Below are 22,904 nucleotides of genomic sequence, written 5' to 3'. Positions count from 1 at the left end.
TGGGCTCCTCTGGCTTGTGGGGTTGGCTCAGCAGACATGCCTGCCAGGGAAATGGGGGGAAACCTTAAAAATACTGGTGCAGGGGGCTGGGTGGTGGCACACCTGGCCAAGTACACATGTTACAATGCTCAAGGACCCAGGTTCAAGACCCTAGTTCTCCCTCTCCTCACCTTCAGGGGGAAAACTTTGTGAATGGTGAAGCAGGGCTGCTTCTCTCCCTCTATATCTCCCTCTACTCTCTTGATTTTTGGCTGTCTCTATCCAATAAATACAGATAATAAAATAATAAACATACTAGTGCAAGATGGCGGAGGGGGTTGTTTCAGAGTGTTTTGTAGAAAACTGAGAAATTTTACACATGTAGCAACAATTGTATTCACTGCCTACAGTAAACCATCAATTCCTCCAATATTCTTGAAATTAATTATAAATAATGCTTTCCCAGTGCTTTGTGCTGTCCCCATAGTTGGTTGGGGCTTCTTCCTGTGAGAGGGAGCCAACCTCCCGCTCTGCTCTCTCCCCTTCCTCTCTCTCCAGCCTCTCCACTCAGAGAGGCCTAGTGACAGAAGGTCTTCTGGGTTTTCAGGTGTGCTTCTGTGTAGCTTAATTGCTATTTGGGAGCAGATGGTTGTGTTCTTGGGAGGAGCTTAGTCCAGGTTCTCCCTGTTAAGCCAAAATGAACCAGTGTAAACTTAAGACAAAAGCCTGGCAAAGCTCAAATTGGGTCCAGTCTGAAGCTGAGCGACGCCCAGTTTCCCGTCATACAATTACCACTTAGATGACTGAGGTGACTTCAGGGTGTTTTTTGTTGGTTTGTTTTAAATCCCGTCAATCCTGTTTGCAATATATCATTTAACATTCAAGAAATTTTAAATCCTCACATATTTAAATGGTATGAAAAGAAAAAGGCCCAGAAAGCTAAGTTCTATCATAAGAGACCCTATGTTGGTCAAGTTCCCAAACTGAAGACTATATTTTGAGTCCTCACAAGGGAAATACTGTTCTGACGACACAATAAAGTTGTGCTGAGGATAAAGGGAGCTAGCTGCCTACAAAATGCTAAATAGTGCTTAAGACTTGAGCCCTTCTCAGCTGCTGTCATCCTGATCTCTTCTGTCCCCTGGGCTAAAGGATTTTCCATTGTTAGAAATGAGCCTAACAGACTCTTGCATATTTCAAGTTAACAAGAATTTCCTAGGATCCAGCGTCTGTCTTCCATAACACAAAGGCACATGTTAAACAGAGAAGTTTATCTTTTTTTAATTTATTTTTTTAATATCTTACTATTGTCTTATTGCATAGAGACAGTCAGAAATCAAGGGGGAGATAGAGAGGAAAAGAGACACCTGCAGCACTACATCACTCATGAAGCTTTTCCCTGCAGGTAGGGTCAGGGGCCTGGTGCAAAGCAAGGACCAGCATAAGAATCTGGGTTCTAGCTCCCCCCCCCCCCCCCCGCTCCCCACCTGCAGGGGGGTCACTTCACAGGTAGTGAAGCAGGTCTGCAGGTGTCTCTCTTTCTCTTCCCCTCCTCTCTCCATTTCTTTCTGTCCTATCTAAAAAAAAGAAAGAAAGAAAGAAAAGTTTTGTTTTGAAGTAAATACTGTATTGAGCTAGTTTGGAGAATGCAGTTCATGTACACTTAAACTTGTAAGCAAGATAGCGTGCAAGTGTACCAAGTGATTATTAACTTTGGTGTTTGTTTGTTTTTTACCAGAGTACTATTCAGCTCTAGTTTATTATGGTGGTGCAAGGAGATTGAACTTGGGACTTTGGAGCCTCAGGCATGAAAGTCTCTTTGAGTAACCCTTATGCTATCTACCCCTGCCCTTTAACTTTGTTTTATGTGTATGGAGTATCTGTTCCCCATTTCTATATATGTGCAAATAAATGTAATATAGATTTGTCTGACTACCTGAGACTAAAAAAAGAGGGGGGGGCAGGGGATACGATTCTTTTCATGAAACTTTTGGAAATTGATCCCTGGGTAGTAGTTGCTTTTGTGTTCTTCTCATTTTACTTGGACTTTGAATTTTTGCTGACTAGAAAGGGGTGAAGGAATGATAATGAACTGCCTTCTACTGCAGTTAGAACCTTAGAATCTTAGCAGCCAACACATTGGGCTGCCTGAGCCAGGCTCTCTGACTCAACTAGGTAAGGCCCATTTCAAGATCTATTAATTGAGATAGCCCCACCTGCTCAGTACATGACATAGACTTAGTACTGTGCAATTTACATAAAGTAACATATCAGTAAGAAATCAAATGTGCTTATTAAACTGTATCTGTATTCAGTGATCTAAATATTAATATATGGATTAATTGTGCTTAAAAGCCACTATTTGTGCTTGCTGTTGACATGAGAACCCTTTTAAACTTCACAAGAACTGCGTTAGTGTCTTCTAGGAAATGTTTGTTCCTGAAGATGAAGAGAAAAAAATGGAAGTGTGTGTGCACAATTTTAAGTTGCATTTGACTTTTGTAGGTTAAAGGTCTCACTCTGTGACTTTCCAAAGTACTTTGTTGCCTTAGACACTATTGGATTGATATTTAAAACACTATTAAGTTTCTCCTGAAATACTGAGTTGAAAAGAGCAAAAGTTGATTTAGGGAATGATTTTGCTCATGTCTTATATGATAGCTAAAGACTTTACATCTGAATTCTATGCCCTGTGTTTCTGATTTATTCTGTTGAATTAGTAAATACTAATTTAATACTAAATTCTTACTATTATTATAATCATTACTATTATGACACTATTATTTCTTATGCTTTAATAAAATAGCATGTTGTAATTAAACTGAGAGGTGTGATGTGGCATTTGTAGGAGGCTCCATGGACCTTTCCTAACATGGTATGCTGGAAAAGTCAGGGTCTGGGGTAAGTCGATTTCATGTGGATATATTCCAATGGATACATTTTCTTAATTGTATATTGTATACAGAGCATTTTCACTGTAAATCACATTAATTGTATGTTTGCTTCTTAACATCCTTAATTTTCACACTTAGTGAGATCTGAGGTTGATATTCACCTGCTGAATTCAACCAGATAGGGAAATGGTATGATCAGAAGAGGAAGAAGATGGGCTCCAAATAAAAAATAGCAGTATTAGATTTTTTTTTAAAGCTAATTTGTCACCTCATTCATTGAGTATGAAACTGAATAGACTTCTAACCCTTAAAATACTTTTTTTCTCCTCTTTTTATTGCCTGGAATCTTAAGAGCTTTATCATTTGCAGTCATAAAATGAAAATATACACCAAACCCTCAAAGGGCAAGTATGAAATTAAATTATATTTGGGCAGCTGTAACCTTTTAAAACGATCAGATTCCAGTTAATGTATTTCTTCCTGTTCCAAGTGCTGCCATGGTGTTTGATGGTGGGAAGCAGTCCAAAGGGCATTGGGAGATAATAAATTCACTGTAAATTTCACCCCAAGGCATGTCTCCATACACCAAGGCCTCCATTTAGCAAGGCTGACCTAAAGCTCTTGTCACATCCAAAGGTCATCTAGGTTGGGGTTGGTGTGTCCCATCTATCTTCCCTTGATGTGGAGAGTGACAGTTGAAACAGGACTGCACTCATAAACAAACACTCATCTAAATATGAGAAGGAAGCTAGCGTTGGGGGAAGCCAGGAGAAGAACTACCTTTTCACAACACTGTGCCTTTTGCACAGTCTGTGAAGGGTTGACATGATATCTTAGCTTCTGTTTCAGGGCAGCCATCAACCTGAAAGGGGCCTTACTCTGGATCAGGGTGATTTAGAATCAGGTAATCTCTACCTTCTTACTTAATTCTGTTCCCAAAGCCTAGGGGTAATTTTTAGTTGAGTATTTTTTTTTTTTCAGAATCTATTTCCAACCTCCTGTTTTAAAATAACAGTACGCTCTATCCCCTCTTTTAAGTCTAGTCTCTTAACTTAATGTACAAAATGAACCAGTACATGGGAACAAAATAAAATTTGTTTTAAAGAAATTAAGTGTAAAGTAGCTCTGGAAAAAATTTTTTTTCTTTCTGTAAGTCTCTTAGTCATATTATTTGTTTTTATTTGATTGGGGGGATTAATGGTTTACAGTCAACAATAAAATACAGGAACAAAAAACTAAAACACAGTAGTTTGTACATGTATAACACTTCTCAGTTTTCCACATAAGAATTCAACCCTCCTCTTGGTCCTCTGACATCGTGTTCCAGGACCTGAACCTTCCCCCTCCCACCCCAGAGTCATATGATTTTTGTTGGGTGAGGGTAGATAACATAATGACTATGCAAAGAGATTCTCACACCTGAGGCTCCAGAGTCTAAGATTCAATCCCCAGCACCACCATAAACCAGAACTGACCAGTGCTCTGGTAAAAAAAAAAAAAAAAAAAAAAAAATATATATATATATATATATATATATGCTTTTTCTTGCAAAAAAATGTACAACAAAGTATTATCTTAAACTTCTTAATTTTTGCTACTAGGATTCTATTGCTGAGGCTCAGTGTCTGTAGAACCCCAATGCTCCAACTCCCCCTCCCATTTTTTTTTTAGTTTTTTTTTCTAGAGCAGACATAGGGAGCATCCACCATGCCTGGCCCTGCCCGGGTTACCACAAACAGGGCTTGAAATTCACAAAATCTATGAGCTTTTCTCATAGCAACCTGAAGTGCTACTTTACAAGTTGATAATTGTGTATGGCCCATGAATGATGCTATATGTATCTCTAAATGACTCTGGGCAGAAAGAAGTTTCCCTCCCTGGAGAGTGAAAGGCAAGAGAGAAGAGTCACTGCTCCACCATACATGAAGCTTCCACAGCTGCAGGGACTCCCAGGCAGTAGCTGGGGACTTGAACCCCAGATGTGCTCTACTGGATAAACCACCTGTAGGCCCTCTCTGCTCTGCCCCACCCCGTTTTAACCATTTTAATGTGCACTGAAAGCACTCAGAATTCTGTAATCACCATACCCCTGTTTAGTTCTGGGCCTTTTAGCCATCCTCAATTGGAAATTCTGTGTCCATTAAGCATTAACACTCACCACCCTTAGTAGCCTCTATTCTGCTTTCTGTGACTTTGCCTATTCTAGGTGAGTGGGGTTGTATCGTCTGTGACCTCTTGTGACTATTTCACTTAGCATCATGTTTTCTAGATTCAACCAGGTATAACATGTATCTCTCTGAGTTTGTTTATAGGAATGACTTAAGTTCTTTTTAAACAGTATTCATTTATATTCAGAATGGTGGATATATAAATTCCCAGTCTTGGGTTGTCGGGTGGTAGCACAGCGGGTTAAGCGCACATGGTGCAAAGCACAAGGACTGGCATAAGGATCCTGGATCGAGCCCCTGGCTCCCCACCTGCAGAGGATTCACTTCACAAGTGGTGAAGCAAGTCTGCAGGTGTCTCTTTCTCTCCCCCTCTCTGTCTTCCCCTCCTCTCTCCATTTCTCTCTGTCCTAACAATGATGACATCAATAACAACAATAATAACTACAACAACAATAAAAAAACAAGAGCAACAAAAGGGAAAATAAATAAATATTAAAATTAAAAAAAATAAAAATAATAAGAAATTAATTCCCAGTCTTGATGATTCTGCATGACATATTACAATATGAAGAAATACCTAGACAACTTAAGGTAGATAAATTGAAAGATTAAAGTCTCAAGTCTCCTGGGGGTGGGAGGTGGGGTATTGAAGACATTAATTCATGAAGGCAAGAGTTTTATTGACTGATAGGTGTAACCTTTTGGGATGGTGTTTGACACATAGTAGGTATCCTCTAAAATTCCTAATGAATTAATTTAGCACAGGAAAGAAAATGTTTCAATTGCTGATTCTCCTGAATATTTAGGTGGCATGATGGTTTTGCTAAAAGACTTTTGTTCCTGGAGCTCTGAGGACCCTAGGCTCAGTCCCCAGCACCACCATCAGCCATAGCTGAGCAGTGGTCTGGTTGGTGTAGCTCTCTCTTTCTCTTTCTCTCCCTCTCTCCCTCCCTCCCTTCGTCCCTCCCTCCCCCTCCTTTCCCCATCTCTCATTAAACAAACATAACTTGATCTGTTGGGAAGGAAGTCTGTTGCGATCTGAAAAACCAATGAAAGTCCAAACAATAATATAAATAAATGCAAGGACCGACTGGATTGACTTTTTTTGTTTGTTTTTGTTTTGTTGTTTTAATTAATTTAATAGGTGTGACTTCTGTAGTGCAAACAGCTCTATGTATTTAATGTAATAGAGAAACCAAGGTCAGTGATTAAGAAGCAAAACAAAATACAGATTAAGGAGTAAAAGGACAGAGTTTCCCATGAAATTGTTTGTACAGATTATACAGGAGAGCCAGGTGGTGGCACACCCAGTTAAGTGCACAAGGACCTGTGTTAGAGCCCACACTCCCCTGCAGAAGGGGCTGCTTCATAAGCATTGATGCAGTGCTATAGATGTCTCTCTCTGCTTCTGCCTCTCTATCTCTCCCTCCCTTTTATTGTTTCTCTGCCCTATTGAGTAAAAATATTCAGTGGAATCATAGTGCTGGGACTGAGCCCAAGAGACAGTCTTGGTGGCAATAAAATATACAGATCTATAAATAGATATAGATATACATACAGAAAGGGAAATGCAAATAAGTAAAAATGGGACTCAAACTGTTGACATTTCTGTACAGATTTATTGTTTGATTTGGAGTTAGTTTTCAGTAAAGTTTTTTAAAATAGTGATTAACTGAATGTTAACTCTGGAGAATGAGTTGTGGCTGAGCCCAGCCACTCAGCTTGCCACATTCTTTGTAGACTAATCTTGTAGATATGCAAATCTAATCAAGGCATTCAGGCATTCCTCTTTTTAAATGCGGAAAATTCTCCCCTCCCTTTCTAGACTTCTCTGTCCAGGCCTCACTGAAGCCTCTCTCTCCTGTCTTCCCACTGCAAGGTGGTTCTCCAGCAATTTGCCCTCCCAGGCCCATGCATATAGTCATTTCACCCTTCCTCCTGACCTCCAAGAGTCATACTGAAGGAAACTGTTAACTGGTTTTCTACCATGTAGATCTCAGAGCACCATGATCTGAGAAGAAAAACCAAACTGAAAAACCAGAACCTATCAGAAGAAAACTAATAGGAGGGGGGAAAAAATCTCTTGGCTATTTCTCACTTCCTTAACAGAAAAACCCAGCTTCTGATAGAAGTACTGTAAAAACTGCCCTCTTGGGCCTTTGCAACTCTTTGCCCCAAAGCCCTAGGCTCTATTACTGTACTGAACTCCTCAGGAAAAAAAAGTTTCATGAGGCATGATGATTAAGAGTTATGAGTGCCATAAAAAGATTTGGATTCCAATGTCAGCTTTGTGACTCTGGGCAGATGACTTTACTTTCTCTGGGCTTCTGTGTCCTCCATAAATAAGAATAACATTTTATTTCTTTAGGTTGTAGAGAGGTTCAGACAGAAAGGGCAAAGTTGAGGCACACAGCAAGCATCCTATAACCCTTTACTGTTGTGACTGTTGTTGCAGCCTTTATTACCCTGAGCTCAGATTACTCCTGAACTTTCCACAAAAGTGTCATGATTTAAGTACTCCAGTAGATAACACTACATTTATGTGGAATATCTCCTTGATCTTAGGATTGTAAAGGGAAAAACAAGGGGATCTATAAGAATGAGTCCTTTTAATTAAAACCCTCATCTGTTTTAATTTTTTAAACTTTATTTTATGTATAATTTCTCTGGAACAGAGAAATTGAGAGGGAGGGGGAGGAAAAAAGGAAAGGGAGAGGGAGGGAAGGAGAGAGACCTGCAGCTCTGCTTTACCACTTGTGAAGCTCCCCCCTGCACTCTGGGACAGGGTGCTTGAACCCAAGTCCTCATGCTTGGTAATACATGCACTTTATATAACAGGGGCACCAGCACCCGACCCCCCTCATTATTTGTTTTCTCTGATAGTACTAATAGTAAACCAAAACAATACAAAAAAAAAAAGCCAAGAAAAAAGAAACTTGTTTTCCTTAGGGATAGAGTTTTTTTTTTATTATTATTCTTTCTTTTTTCACTCCTAATTTAAGCCCTGACCTTGAAAACTGTCATTCGCCCAGAGTTTAGTGAGAATCCCTGTGTCCACTGGTCAGTTAAACCATGGAAGGTGTGATTCTGGCATGCTGTCCAGCAACACTGTGGGCCTTCTTTGGCTCCAGTGAATACACATCATTGTTACGACGACCCTAGAAATGGTGTGCAGACATAGCAAAATGAGTGGAGCAGCAGGGCGCCTGCACTGCCTCTCTCTGCAAGCATGTTTGCAAGGATCCAAGCAAGTATTCATTGTGGAAATGACCATCTTTTCCTTCAGCATGTAAAATAGTAGCTTGATGGGAGGTGAGCAATGGTGCACCCAGTTAAGCCCACACAGTAATAAGGAAACACAAGGACCATGCAAGGATTCCAGTTCAAGCCTTCTGGCTCCTTACCTGCAGAAGGTACACTTCACAAGCAGCAAAGCAGGTTTGCAGGTCTCTCCCTCTCCCTCTCCCTCTCCCTCTCCCTCTCCCTCTCCCTCTCCCTCTCCCTCTCCCTCTCCCTCTCCCTCTCCCTCTCCCTCTCCCTCTCCCTCTCCCTCTCCCTCCCCCTCCCCCTCCCCCTCCCCCTCCCCCTAAGGTCAAAAATAAATAAATAATAAATAGTCGACCAATTTGATCTCAGCAAGCACCTATTTCCTGTTAAGTCAGAAGACTCAGTTTTAAAATGTTTTTAGAATACTCATTTTTTTAATGTTTTGATTCTTTTTTTTTATTTTTTAAATTTTTTATTTAAGAAAGGATTAATGAACAAAAACATAAGGTAGGAGGGGTACAACTCCACACAATTCCCACCACCCAATCTCCATAACCCACCCCCTCCCATGATAGCTTTTCCATTCTCTATCCCTCTGGGAGCATGGACCCAGGGTCATTGAGGGTTGCAGAAGGTAGAAGGTCTGGCTTCTGTAATTGCTTCCCCGCTGAACATGGGCATTGACTGGTCGGTCGGTCCATACTCCCAGTCTGCCTCTCTCTTTCCCTAGTAAGGTGTGTCTCTGGGGAAGCTGCGCTCCAGGACACATTGGTGGGGTCTTCAATCCAGGAAAGCCTGGCCAGCATCCTGGTGGCATCTGGAACCTGGTGATTGAAAAGAGAGTTAACATACGAAGCCAAACAATTTGTTGAGCAATCATGGATCCCAAGCTTGGAATAGTGGAGAGGAAGTGTTAGGGAGGTACTCACTGCAAACTCTAGTGTACTTCTGCTTTCAGGTATATATTTTGCAGTAGTTTATGGATATGTGTGCACATAAGCTCTCTCTCACAGAAACTGGTATGGGACTTTGTTAGAAAGTGAACTACCTGAGATGAAATTAGAGTGTACTATAAAAGGAAAGATCTCACCAGAGTAATGAAGCTGAAGGGTTGTCATTCCACACGTGAAGTCTCTGGACACAGTCTGAGGTGAAGCATGTTGAGGTGGCAATCATTGTGTTGGTTAGGTTGTGATCGGCGGATGCAATATTATTTGGTTTGGATTGGGAGATGCATACGGGAAAGTGGGCCCTATCCAAGGGTTCCAGGACTGGGGGAAGTAGGGGCTCTATAGTGGAGATGTGAGGTTCCTGCTGTCTTAGGGTTCAAAAAGACAATCAATAGTTAATGTTACCATCACATTATTTGTTAATTGGGTTAACTTTGAAAAGTCCCTTTGTTATGGTTTGCTGTACAGTATCCAGTATCTTGTATATAGCTGTGCTAAATGTTTTGATTCTTACACAGACACACCCAGTCTGTTAGATGAAATGAAAGATGAATTCACAATTAAGAACTTTGCTAAAGATAGGATCTTAAAAAAGGTTTTTTAATCATTCTTATTTTCTACTATTTTTATTAGATATGACACAGAAATTGATAGGACAGGGAGAGAGAGGGAAAGAAAGACATCTGCAGATCTGCTTCACCACTCCTGAAGCAGACCTCCTGCAGGTGGGGAGTGGGGACTGGAACCCTGGTCAGTAAGCTTGGTAATATGTGTGCTTAACTGGGTGCACCACTACCTGGCCCCTGGATTTATGTTCTGTGATCTTCTTGATAATATTAGTGTTCCTACATTAAACGATGAACAAACATTTGGTAATGATAATCAGCCCTCTCTCCCCCTTTCCCTAGGGTGCACAAGCATTTCTCATTCAGTTGTTAATTTGAAAGGAATTTCAGCCGCCATGTTTCTCCTCATAAAACTAAACTAACCAAAGATGGAATCCTAATCCCCGATGTATAAAACACCCGAGGTGCTTTCCAGCCAGCATCCTCCTTACCTTGCCAAATGGAGATGTATTTACTGGGTGGTGACCTCAGGAATAGATGCAGAGTGTGCATCCTCCCACAGTAACGAACAGCAAGTCTGGAGCGGCATAAAAAGGGTCAATCGAATAGGTCATACATCATATGGGGAGGCAGATGTTGGAACATATTGTCACGGATTACTGTGCAGTCCATGAAGATGGCTCGCGGAGGAGAAGCCACAAGAAGGGAGTGAGAGATACACTATCAGTTGGCGTTTTCCTCGCGTGACTCTTGCAAATGCATCTCTGGTTCTTTAAGGAACTGCTTTAATTATAAAAGTCCAAATGTTTCTTTCTAGCGACTCAGGATTCATTGGTGTGTGTAGAGTCAAAGGAAGAAAGCCTCAAACCAGTCCATTTGAAGTGTTTCTTATTTATACGCCTCAGTCTTTGCAGTGTGACACAAACAGCATGAGAGCATCATACCTGTGAAAAAGGTCTGCAGATTTAAGCAAGTTCAGATGTATTCTTTAATTTTTAGCAGGATGCCATCTTCACACCCTCTCAACACTCCACCCCTCATTGATGGCTCCATATTCTGCCAAGTATCACACTGAGTGGGACTGAATTTGGAATGAAATATTAAAGACTGTCTGTGCATTATTTTCTAGTGACAGCGGCTTTAGATAGATAATATTATAGCTTTTGTACATGTATTAAAGCTTTTTTTTTTTTTTAATGGTAAAACCATGCTGTAATCAGACATAACATTGTTCTTGAGCTTTTCTAAGACACATTACCCAAGTAGAGTGCTTCAAGGCAGTGTGTGCCACAGCAGTAGTGGTTTCAATCTGGGAGCCCCACCCATCCAGTCCTTTATTTCCTTGAGTGCACAGGTTACCTAAGGCACAGGACCTAGGTTCAAGACCCCACCCCACCTGTACAGGGGACATTTCAAGACATTTCAGGGGACTTCTCAACATAAGTTGAGAAGCAGGTCTGCAGGCATCTCTTTCTCTCTCCCTCTCACCTCCCAATTTTGGTGACCTATCAAGTTAAAAGAAAAAAAAAAAAAAGCCACCAGGATGAATTCATTGTGTAGGCAGAGCCCCAACTATAAGTCTGGTGGAAAAAGAAAAAAAGAAAAAATGCTCAGTGAAAGAAGCCTGATTTTTTTTTTCTTTCACCTCTTCAAACATTGTCCCAGTAGTGGTGACTGCTGACAGCAAACCACAACAAGCTCATATCTGGCCTAGGAGAAGTAGAAGGTGGAGAAACAAAGAAGATAGTATCTTTTTAAAGGTTCCCCCTATGGTATGCATTGCATGGAGAACTTAAATACTCCTTGCATTTTTGTTGTTGTTGTTGTTGTTAATTTAAAGGTTAACTTTGTGCGCCATGTTCATTGAGGCTGAAATATCATCCTATTCTAATTTGGTCTTGCCCCTCCTGGGAGACTTCCTGTCTAGCAGAGCTATAGCCCTGTCACAACCTGGGTCTCAGAAGCCATCTGTAAATCAGTCACAGCCAAGAAAGTGAGTTGCTGTCAGTCACTAGTCATTCCTCTTCTCCTCAAAGGAGCTGAAGTACTAGAGAAAGATAGAAACAGTCTGGGGGTATGGATCAACCTGCCAACATGCATGTCCAGCAGAGAAGCAATTACAGAAGCCAGAGCTCCCACCTTCTGCACCCTATTGAGATCTTTGGTACATACTCCCAGAGGGGGAGAAATTTTAGGGGAAGATGACTAGAAGACTCTGAATCCCAATTTTATCAGGACCCCAATAGAGAAGAGGGGAAAAAAGGACACTTGGAAGTAGTAATAGGTCTAGGTGTGACTTAGAAAGGAAGAGATGGTAGGACAAAAGAAAGAGAGAGAGAAAGAGAGAAAGAAATAAAGAAAAGAATATATATTGAGTCAGCCCATATTGGTGACCTTGGGAGAACCACTGTAGTTTCCAGTGGAGGGAATGGGGACACAGAACTCTGGTGGTGGCAACATGTGGAATTGTACCCGTTATCTTATAATTTTGTAAATCAGAATTAAATCACTAACAACAACAACAACAAAGAGCCTGGTTTAAGGAACAGGAGACTCCTGGGCTGCAGGCCCATCAGGAAATCCATCTCAGTCCAAAGCTTCCCTCCAGACTGTGGTAGAGGAAAGGGCTAAAATGTTCATCATTGCCCAGTTTGGCCCTGTTTCAGTGTAGAATCCATCAGCACTAGGCATTCCCACATTGTTGTGCAGCTAACACCACCATCCTTCTCTTCCCCAGGCTGAAGTCCAGTGTCCCAATTACATTCTTTCCACCTACCCCTTCAGACCCTACAGACACTTTGCTGCTGTCTCTGTGATTCTGACTAGTCTAGTTACCTCCTCTGAGTGAAATCAGACAATATCAGACCTTTTGTGCCTGGATTTATTTTAAAGTCTTAAAAAAAGCTCCTTCCCTTTGTCACAGGTGGCAGAATGTCCTTCCTTCCTTTTCAGGGCCAAAGAAAGCTCTGCTGTGTCTGTGTATGAAATAACGGTGTATTCATGTCTCCATGGGTGTTTTTTTGGGGGGCTTGTTGCTACCTTTTAACTGTGATAAGTGATGATACCACCATGAACATTCACAACGATATCCGGTTATTCAGAAAGCACATTTACCAGGGTGGCACAATAAAACACTTCACTGGAATCTGCTAGCTTGTTCTACAAATGGTCGTTTTACAAATTGAATGTGTGAGTTTCTTCTCTCTTTTTTCCTTCTATTTTTTCTTTAATTATCTTTATTTATTGGATAGAAACAGCCAGAAATTGAGAGCGTAGGGGAGATAGAGAGTGAGAAAGACAGAGATACCTGCAGCCCTGTATCAACACCTGTGAAGTTTTCCCCTGCAGGTGGGAACCAGGGGGCTTTGAACCCGGGTCCTTGTGCACTGTAATGTGTATGCTTAACCAGGTATGCCACCATCTGGCCCCTGCATGTGAGTTTCTATTGTACTTTTGTCCTGGGAGCCAGCAGATTTGAGCGTTGTATTCTTATAACAACATCCTTAAGACAACAACAACAAACAGAAGAGCTGGCAATGTCAGGGGAGAAAATATACTTTTAAGCTCAAGTTGCTCTAATAATTTTCTGTGAAGAAACATTATGAAAAATAATGTGCAAAGCAAATTTATTCACATTGAAACATGCTGATATGTTTTGAAAGATTTTCTCCAGTACATTAGTTTCTCTTTAAACTCCACATTTAAGTTACATTAAGAAGCTGAAATTAAGCTATAAAGATAACACTTATGGAGCCTTGAAATTGCTTTCTGAATTTTCCCTCTCAAACGTGGTATTTCTTGCCCCTTCCCTAAAAAAAAAAAAAAAAAAAGGCTTTTCTTACATTTTATATCTAATAAATGTCTTTAAAGGCTGACTTAAACCTTCAAAGTATGTGTTTACCTTGTTTTAAAAATAAGTGACATCATACACATTTTTCAATCATTTTAATTAAAGATCCAACCAGATACCACATTATATAGAGTTGAAATTTTATTGCCAGGTCCCAGGTCTCCTGGACTTTTTTTTTTAAATACCTGCCCTTTTATTTATTTTTTCTGCATAAACTTGAAGTTCTAAGGAAAATTACCACTGTTTTTTTTTAGTGCACATCTTCATGCATTAAACTCACATGCGAATTAAGTGATTGCTAATCTATGATGGCTTTCTGATCACCAAGGGAGGTAAAATACTTCCAATTTTGTCCCTTTACCTGTTTAAATCCTGTGGGCAGCAGCCTGGGGTGAGGGCTGGCACAGTGGGGCACACATCAGATTTGCAGGCCAGAGGTCATGAGTTTGATCTTGGCACCACATGTGCCAGAGTGGTGGTGTGGTGCTTACTCGCTCTCTCATTAATCTTTTAAACACTGGGGGTAAATTTAAGCAACCTCATTGTTATTTGCTCAATTATTAAGAATATATACAATTCAGTTAACATTTTTTTCCTCTCTTACATATTGGTGCTATAAAAACAAGTCTTAAGAATTAGCTCAATAAAAACTGCTAAATAAAAAAAGTGGTATACAGAAATGGCAGTATATCAAAGTTCATAATTCACTGTTTTACCAATTTGCATTTAAGTAAGTCAGGTTTTATTTTTCTATAGCAACTTTGATATTCTTTTTCTTAATACATTTGTACCCAGATATCCTACTTATAGTGGGATGAAATGGATTTGGGAAGGAAGTGTGTGGGAATCAAGAAAAGGGAGGGTAAGGAGAGAGAGAGAGGAGAGAAATGAGGAAAGGAGAGAGGAGAAGGGGGGAGATTGGAGAGAGAGAAAAATTGTGGGTGCAGCTAATGGTGAGTTATTGTCCTTATAAGCCAGGCTTCTCCTAGGCCAGGATGATGGTGGGGTCAGACCACACCCTGAAATATGGTTGAATAGTTCCAACATTCTCAGCATCACAATACAGAATTACAAGATTTCTGTTTTTGGTTAAAATAAAGAATCTCATTAAAATCATTACCGTTGAATTTTGATAACCTCATACGTGTTATTCATCTCAACATCATTCTAGTTAAAAGCATCATAGGCACTGATCCCCAATAATGTTCTCTTACTTGTATATAAGCTTTAATCTCCATGCTTATGCTTCAAGATCTTCCACAAGGTGAACTTAGCCAGCAGGCCCTCAACTGCTCTTCTTCCCCCACACGATGGGTTCAAATAATTGTTGTCCCTCTTGCCACTTTTCTCCACTAATGATTGTGTCCAAACCATCCTACTTTGTGTTCCTTTAGCCACAACAAGCTCATTCCTGTTCCTGTGCCTTTGGTCACGTTGTTCTCTCTTCCCACTTGCCACCTCCTTTTTATGCCAGCCAAATATCTTTCCCTTGATTGCATATCAGGAAGCCCTGACTCATTTCCTTTTTCTGCTATTGTAACAATGGCATGCCCTTAATGGTCACTGGCGGCCTGGCCTGAAGGTTTTGTGCTGTCCAATCTAAGGGAAGAAGCTATGCTTACACATTTCCTGTGCCTTTCACTGTACATGCCACACTCTAGAGAATACAATAGGACAGCATATATGTATCCCCTAACTAACCAGCTAACTAGATTTACTGGGTGTATTAACGGTTAATATAGTCAATCACCTTTACCTTGTTTTCTTATCACTGGGGCTCAGTGCCTACACTGAATCCACTGCTCCTGGTGGCCATTTTTTTTTTTGACAGGACAGAGAAATTCGGGGGTGGGGGGGAAAGGGAGAGACACCTGCAGACCTGCATCACTGCTCATGAAACGTTCCTCCTGCAGGTGAGGAGTAGGGGCTCGAACCTGGGTCCCTGTGCATGGTGATATGTGTGCTTAATTGGGTGTGCCAATGCCAGGCCCCCTTTTGAGTGTTTTATATGCACCATGCCGTTTATTCCTTATGTATCCCTGAGTTTACAAATGGAATCTAAGACAAAGTTCAAAGTAGGAATTAGATTCAAGGCTCACCTGACGATTAACTATCCCCCTAGAAGGAGGAAGCATGGTCCTTGGAGTTTCTTAGAATGCATAAAGAGACAAAAATACAGGATTATGGAAGAAATTGGAGAGAAAAGTTAGAGTAACTATATACATCCCTACACAGACACATAGGGACATGTCAGCACAAAGACAACACTAACCAGTGGGTACAGTACAACTAACTTGATGTGATCATTTCCTTTTAAAATACTATTTTCTGGAGTAGTTTGGGGGGTAGAAAGAGGGAAAGGGGATGAGAACCCAAAGTTTGTAGCAGTACAGAAGATGGAGAGCCTGATGCTGTGGAATTGGGGGAGTCAAGAAGCCACAACAAATTCCCATTATGTCAGCTCTGTTTAAGATCTTTTAAATTTGTCTTAATGTGCAGAGAAAATTCGCTTTCTTTTTAAAGCACATTTACTTTAAGGCAAAGGATACAGCTGATATTTACCTCTGGTTTCAATCGGGCACCCTTCAATGGAAGGCGTTAGCCAGACTTCTTGAAGAGACATAAATGCACATATAAAGGTAATGTAACCGTGCCTATGTGGTGGTCCAGGCCTGTTGCTTCAGGTGACTTCAGTCACCTCTAGGTTCCTCTCAAAGAGGTGAACCAGTGGCTCTGATTGTAGACCTTACTCAGTACAGGTACCGACTCCTGGGTTTGCTTTAGAGTATGCAGCAAGTGAAGCTTAACATGAACCCTTGACTCCTTATTTTGAAACCAGCCAACTTCTTCTTCTAGCGTTTCCCCTTCTTCCGTAGCCAGTCAACAGCATCAGGTTGAAACTGTGGTCCAGGAGGTGGCTAAAAGCACTAGACTTTCAAGCATGAGGTCCTGAGTTCAATCCCCAGCAGCACATGTACCAGAGTGATGTCTGGTTCTTTTTCTCTCTCCTATCTTTCTCATTAATAAATAAATAAATAATAAAATCTTAAAAAAAAAAACCCAGCCAACACACAGTTTAAGGATTAGATAAGTTGATCATTTGAGATGTTTAGTACAGCAGTGTTGTTTTATGTAATATTTATAATAATTATGATGTTTATAACACCATGTGAGAATCAGTCAGGTTCTTTGAATCTAAATTTGCTATAAGCTTGGAAATGGCCAAGCTAGGATCCAGAAATACTAACATTTCTGACTTTCTGTTGAGACCTGAATTACACTAGAGTCTATAAGCCATATGTGCTTTTTAAACCTTCAGACATAGTTAAGAAACATACAGATGTGCCCCAAATTAAAATGGGTTAGAAACAAATATTTCCCACTCTCAAACCTTGGTAAACCATGAAAATCAGATGTGCTTGGTGACAAATGCAGTGATCCGGGAATAATGGAAAATTGATCACTGTTGGGGGAAGAGTGACTCCATCTATTGTCCCCTTGCATCAGAAAACCCAAATTAGAGAAACGGGCTAGGGGAGGATGAGGGGGAAATTAAAGCCTACCTAATGCTAGCCACACTGATTGAATAGATGGCTAATGAAATGTCCATCATAAGTTACTTTGTCTCTGTATTCTGTAGAAATGGCACTAAAGTGAATGACACTACACTGTTTTGCAGAAATGTTAGTCTGTTCCTTTCTTCTGATTAGGATAAGACATTTTTTTGTTTATTTGTTTTTTATGTTTTTTTTTAAAAAAATATTTATTTTATTTATTTATTTATTCCCTTTAGTTGCCCTTGTTGTTTTATTGTTGTAGTTATTATTGTTGTTGTTGTTGGATAGGACAGAGAGAAATGGAGAGAGGAGGGGAAGACAGAGAGGAGGAGAGAAAGATAGACACCTGCAGACCTGCTTCACCGCCTGTGAAGCGACTTCCCTGCAGGTGGGGAGCCGGGGTTCGAACCCGGATCCTTATGCCGGTCCTTGTGCTTTGCGCCACCTGCGCTTAACCCGCTGCGCTACAGCCCGACTCCCAGGATAAGACATATTTTAATAGCAGATTAGTGGAGGGCAGTTTTTAATGGTATAAATATATTTCTCTGCTGTTTGATTCTTTGAGGGTATATCTTATACTAGTTGACATTAAATATAAATCATCATTTTAAAGAATGATTTTTAAAGTCCTTTTATTTAAGCTTTACTATTTGGAGACTGTGCCATATATTTGCGTATGTGTGCATGTGTGTGCATGTATTCAGTTTTGACTAATAGGATTTCTTAAAAAAGACCCCAGTTATCAGGGTCTCTACCATGATATTTTTTTATCCTTAGAAATTTCTGTCAGAAATGCTCTTCAGTGTTGTTTCATTTAACATCCATCTTTCAATACTGATATGAATATATATGTATATATATGCACACACATATCCCTTTCCCATGTAGATCTTAAATTTGTGATAAACTTCTAAATAAAGATGGAGAGAATAGTAATCAAAATGTTCGATGTGGCTATTTGAGTATAAACCAACATCATTGGTTTTTAAAAAAAACTATGTAATGTGACTATCCTTGTGAAAGCAAGGTTGCCCTTTATCCCTACTCTGACTTGTAGCTTTTATTGGTTACTGAATAAGAATTATTATGTGATGGCTTAGTGGGAAAGTATGTGTTTCAGATAGTATTCTTTAAAACCCTAATCCTGAAGATAATTCCATGTCTGTGTTTATAGATCATGAAGTAAAGTGGACTTCTGGCAAGCATCCAATTAATTTTTATCAATGTAGGTAGACTGACCAGATAGTGTTCTCCAGATACTGCTCTTCTATTCCTTCTCAATACATTTTTTTAAAATTCTGCACAGCTAATAATCAGAAAAAAACTTACAGCTGTTCATTTCAGCAAATGCAATAGAAGGGGCATCCAGGGTTTGTGAACTAGTCTGAATAATATCACTCTGTATATGAAGCTACATTCTTGTGTAATACAATACATTTCTCATGAATAGTAGACAAAAATAAGTAAGCATAGTTGCTATTTGCTTTGAGTCCATGGGCATTCTGAAGTTGAAATCCTCTGTATTTGTCACCTGCCACTTCTCTCCTGAAGAAGGCCATGAAAGTAAAGGTGACAGCCCCTTCTTAAAAATATGCCAGGGTTTGAACCATAGGTGGTGAAGCAGGTCTACAGGTGTCTATCTATCTCTCCTCCTCTCTCCATTTCTCTCTGTCCTATCCAACGACGACATCTGCAACAACAATAACTACAACAATAATAAAAAACAGCAAGGATGACAAATGGGGAAATAAATATAAAAAAATATATATCCCAGGGCGCTACACAAACATGCCCACAGGGAAAGATGCCTCTGAGAACAGGTGCTCTCTGAGAGACGCATTAATCAGTCTTTCTCTCTCTGTCTCATGTAGCAGTTATATGCTGCCCAGCTCGCTGCAATGCAGGTCTCTCCAGGAGGAAAGCTCCCGGGCATACCCCAAGGCAACCTTGGTGCTGCTGTATCTCCTACCAGCATTCACACCGACAAGAGCACAAACAGCCCGCCGCCCAAAAGCAAGGTACCCTTTAGAAGAATCTACCTGTCTTGTCATTTCAAGTTGCACTTGTCATTTGCTGATGTTTACTGAATATCCATTATGTGCCCAGCAGCTGGCTACACTCTGGATCGTCAAGGAGACCAGAGTCCAGTAGGATCAATAAGGGCATGTAAACTCATACACATGCATATCATCTTTCAGTACCTAGCTGACACTTATTGGAAGCTAGAACAGCAAATATCAAGCTTTGCAAAGATTAGTAAGCTAGGTGTGCTATACTTATAGTACTGTAAAACAGATACCAATGCTCAAAGATATAAAGTCTTATAAAGAATTATAGGAGTGATAGCATAATGGTTATGCAAAGAGACTCTCATGTCTGAGGCTCCATAGTCCCAGGTTCAATCCACTGCACCACCATAAACCAGACCTGAGCAGTGCTCGGGTAAAATAATAATAATAATAATAATAACAATAATAATAGTTATTATTATTATTGTTATTATTATTATTATTATTATTATGCTAGAAACAAAACTACTGAGGTGTAATTTTGTTTTAGGAGCTAAATAAATATCTCCTGAGAGGTCAGGAAGGAGGACCAGGGAGGTTCGTATACTTTGTTTCTTGTTTTGAATACTGAAGTAGAAAAAGGAGTGTTCTGTTTTCTTTTGATTTGTTGAGATCTTACATAGATGATATATGAGTATGTTAAACTTTCTGTGGATAGTCTCAGTAAGTCTTCCCTGAGGTTAGTCAGAGAAATGGCCACACTTTGTTTGCTGACTAAATGCTAAGTAGAAAATCAGTGGTTAATTTAACCTCCCCAAAATAATGTTTTATCTTTAGCTGAAGTTTCCTAGAAAATTGCTCTTGTTCTTCATATCATGAATGCCATGTTGACATGTCTAGCAAGTCACAGGGCAAGAACAGTCACACCAGTTAGAAGAAGAAACTACTCAGAATATATTGCCAGGGAAAAACAATCCCAGGAAGATGTGAGTCCATCACTAGTGTCCTGGCAGAGTCTTGTTACAGGTCAGGCAGTAGTACAGAATGCACTGGGGAGATCCGCGGGTGGTGGAGCGGTGTGCACACCAGCCTCCTATCTTCTCAAAGCATACCTGGGGCTTATTCTGTAGAATGAGAGATAATTTATATGTATCTATCACTTGACTAGGGCAGGGATTTTTAGGCCACGATTTCTCCAGCAATATGTGCTGAGATTCAATCCAAACTTGTGCAAGCTACTGTAATACCAGCAAGCACACAACAGGCCATGGTTATGACCAGTGTGAGCAGTGGACCTGTGTGTTTTGTGCTGCCTGTAAACCCATGGATGGACAGTTATTTTTTTGTTGTTGTTGTTTTGTTTTTGCCTCAAGGGTTATCACTGGGGCTTGGTGTTGGCACTACAAATCCACTGCTCCTGGAGGCCATTTTTTTTTTTTCCATTTTATTGGATTGAACAGAAATTGAGAGGGGAGGGGGGAAAAGAAGGGGAGAGAAAGATAGACACCTGCAGACCTACTTCATTACTAGTGAAGTGACGCTCCTGCAGGTGGGGAGTGGGGCTCAAACCGGGATCCTTGCTGGCCTGTGTACTTAACCAGGTGCACCATCACCTAGCCCCCGCCAGCTTCTCTTTATAAGCACCACAGAACCTATGGTTTAACAATACCAACATTCACTAACAGGGGTGTTTCCATGGCCCAGGAAATGTATGTAGTACATGTGCATGCTACCCTTAAGGAAAGTGAAGAGCTGTGTAGCAGCATTTTCTTCACACATAACTCTGAAGTGTAGTGTCCGTTTTTCCATTTAATTTATTAATGTTCATTCATTTGTGTTTGCAGTAGTGCATGTCACTTATTATCTTTGTTGCCACCAGGGTTATTGCTGGGGCTCAGTGGCAGCACTATGAATCTACCACTCCTGATGGCCATTTTCTCCTTGGTGTTTTCTTTCCTACCCCCCCCCCCCTATATTATTGGGTAGGACAGAGAGAAATGGAGAGGGGAGAGGAAGATAAAGAAGGAAAGAGACAGACACACCTGTAGACCTGCAGCACTGCTTGTGAAACTTCCCCCTCTACAGATGTGGAGCGGGAGATCGAGCCCAGGTCCTTGTTCATAGTAATGTGTATGCTTAATCTAGTGCACCACCACCCTGGCCCTGAGCATTTCACTTTAAGTGATGTATAGAATAATTTTTAATTGACTCATAAAGTAACTTTTCATCATCAGTGTCTTCTCACCAAATTACTAAGTCAAAATGCTTTTGAAAGTGGTTAGACTCATTCATTTACGCATCTGTTCACTCATGAATCTCCTTAAAGGTTCTTTAGAGAGTTGCTATAGTGATACATTTCTTAGATAACTATGAGAGGAGTTGATTAGAGGCTTGTTCTGCTTCTCTGAGGTATGTGGCCAGATACACTGGAAACCATGGACTAGCTAAAAAGCAGACTGATCACTGCAGTTGGTGAAAAGTTCTGCTATAGTCTGTAATGTCACATACCTTTTTTTTTTTTTTTACTTAATAAAAATCTATTTCTCTCCCCCTCACTGTATCCCCTCCTCTCTCAGTTTCTCTCTGTCCTATCCAACAATGACATAAACAACAATAATAATAACCACAGCAATGCTAAAATAACAAGGGCAACAAAAGGGAAAGAAAATAGCCTTCAGGAGCAGTGGATTCATGGTATAGGCACTGAGCCCCAGCAATAACCCTGGAGGCAAAAAAAAAAGTTTAGATTCTATAATGATGGTTATATACAATTTTTAGAAATTATCTTTATTTACTTATTGGATAGAGACAGCCAGCCAGAAATCGAGAAGGAAGGGAGAGATAGGGAGAGAGACAGAGAGATACCTGCAGCCCTGCTTCATCACTCGTGAAGCTTTCCCCCTGCAGGTGGGAGCCGGGGGCTTGAACCTGGGTCCTCGCACACTGTAACATGTGCACTCAACCAGGTGTGCCACTGCGTGGCCCCAGTTATATACAATTTTAAAAACTTACTTTATATTAAAGTTCAATCATTTTTTGAAAATTAGCCTTTTTGAATCTTCTGTAAGATAGTCAAGGGAAACTGTAGGTGTTATATTTGTTACCACTATACATATAAAGCACGTGAAAAGTTTTAAGTGAGATATAGACACCTGAAAACCTGCTTCACTGCTTGTGAGGTGACCCCCCTGGCAAGTGGGGAGCCAAGTCTCAAACCAGGTTCCACGCGCCGGTCCCTGTGATTTCCGCAATGTGCACTTAACTCCCACATTTACATTTTTTAGAGTCCAATGCTTTATCCACTGTTCTATCTCCCGGACCTACATTTTTTAATGTCCTCTATGCTCCATGCCCTCCATCTGCACTACCACTCACCCCTTTACATTTACATTTTTTTAAAGATTTATTTTCCCTTTTGTTGCCCTTGTTGTTTTATTGTTGTAGTTATTGTTGTTGTTATTAATGTCATTGTTGGATAAGACAGAGAAATGGAGAGAGGAGGGGGGATACAGGGGGAGAGAAAGACAGACACTTGCAGACCTGCTTCACTGCTTGTGAAGCGACTCCCCTGCAGGTGGGGAGCCGGGGGCTCGAACCGGGATCCTTACACCAATCCTTGCGCTTTGCACCACATGCACTTAACCCACTGCACTACCGCCTGACT

The 22,904-nt window shown here is 40.6% G+C and overlaps 1 protein-coding gene across 11 annotated transcripts in view; it reads left to right on the top strand.

The window, feature by feature from the left end:
- Positions 1 to 22,904, top strand: part of SOX5 (SRY-box transcription factor 5) — a 1,357,610-nt gene that overhangs the window by 1,264,067 nt on the left and 70,639 nt on the right. For all 11 annotated transcript variants that reach the window (XM_060194518.1, XM_060194519.1, XM_060194513.1 and 8 more), the window contains one exon: positions 19,103 to 19,249. In XM_060194518.1, the coding sequence (XP_060050501.1) occupies positions 19,103 to 19,249 (147 nt within the window). The remainder of the gene's footprint in view (positions 1 to 19,102; positions 19,250 to 22,904) is intronic.

This window comes from Erinaceus europaeus, chromosome 7 (genome assembly GCF_950295315.1).
Source record: "Erinaceus europaeus chromosome 7, mEriEur2.1, whole genome shotgun sequence".
Taxonomy (NCBI): domain Eukaryota; kingdom Metazoa; phylum Chordata; class Mammalia; order Eulipotyphla; family Erinaceidae; genus Erinaceus; species Erinaceus europaeus.
The sequence above is the reverse complement of the archived record's forward strand: the minus strand, read 5'-3'. Positions and strand labels throughout refer to the sequence as shown.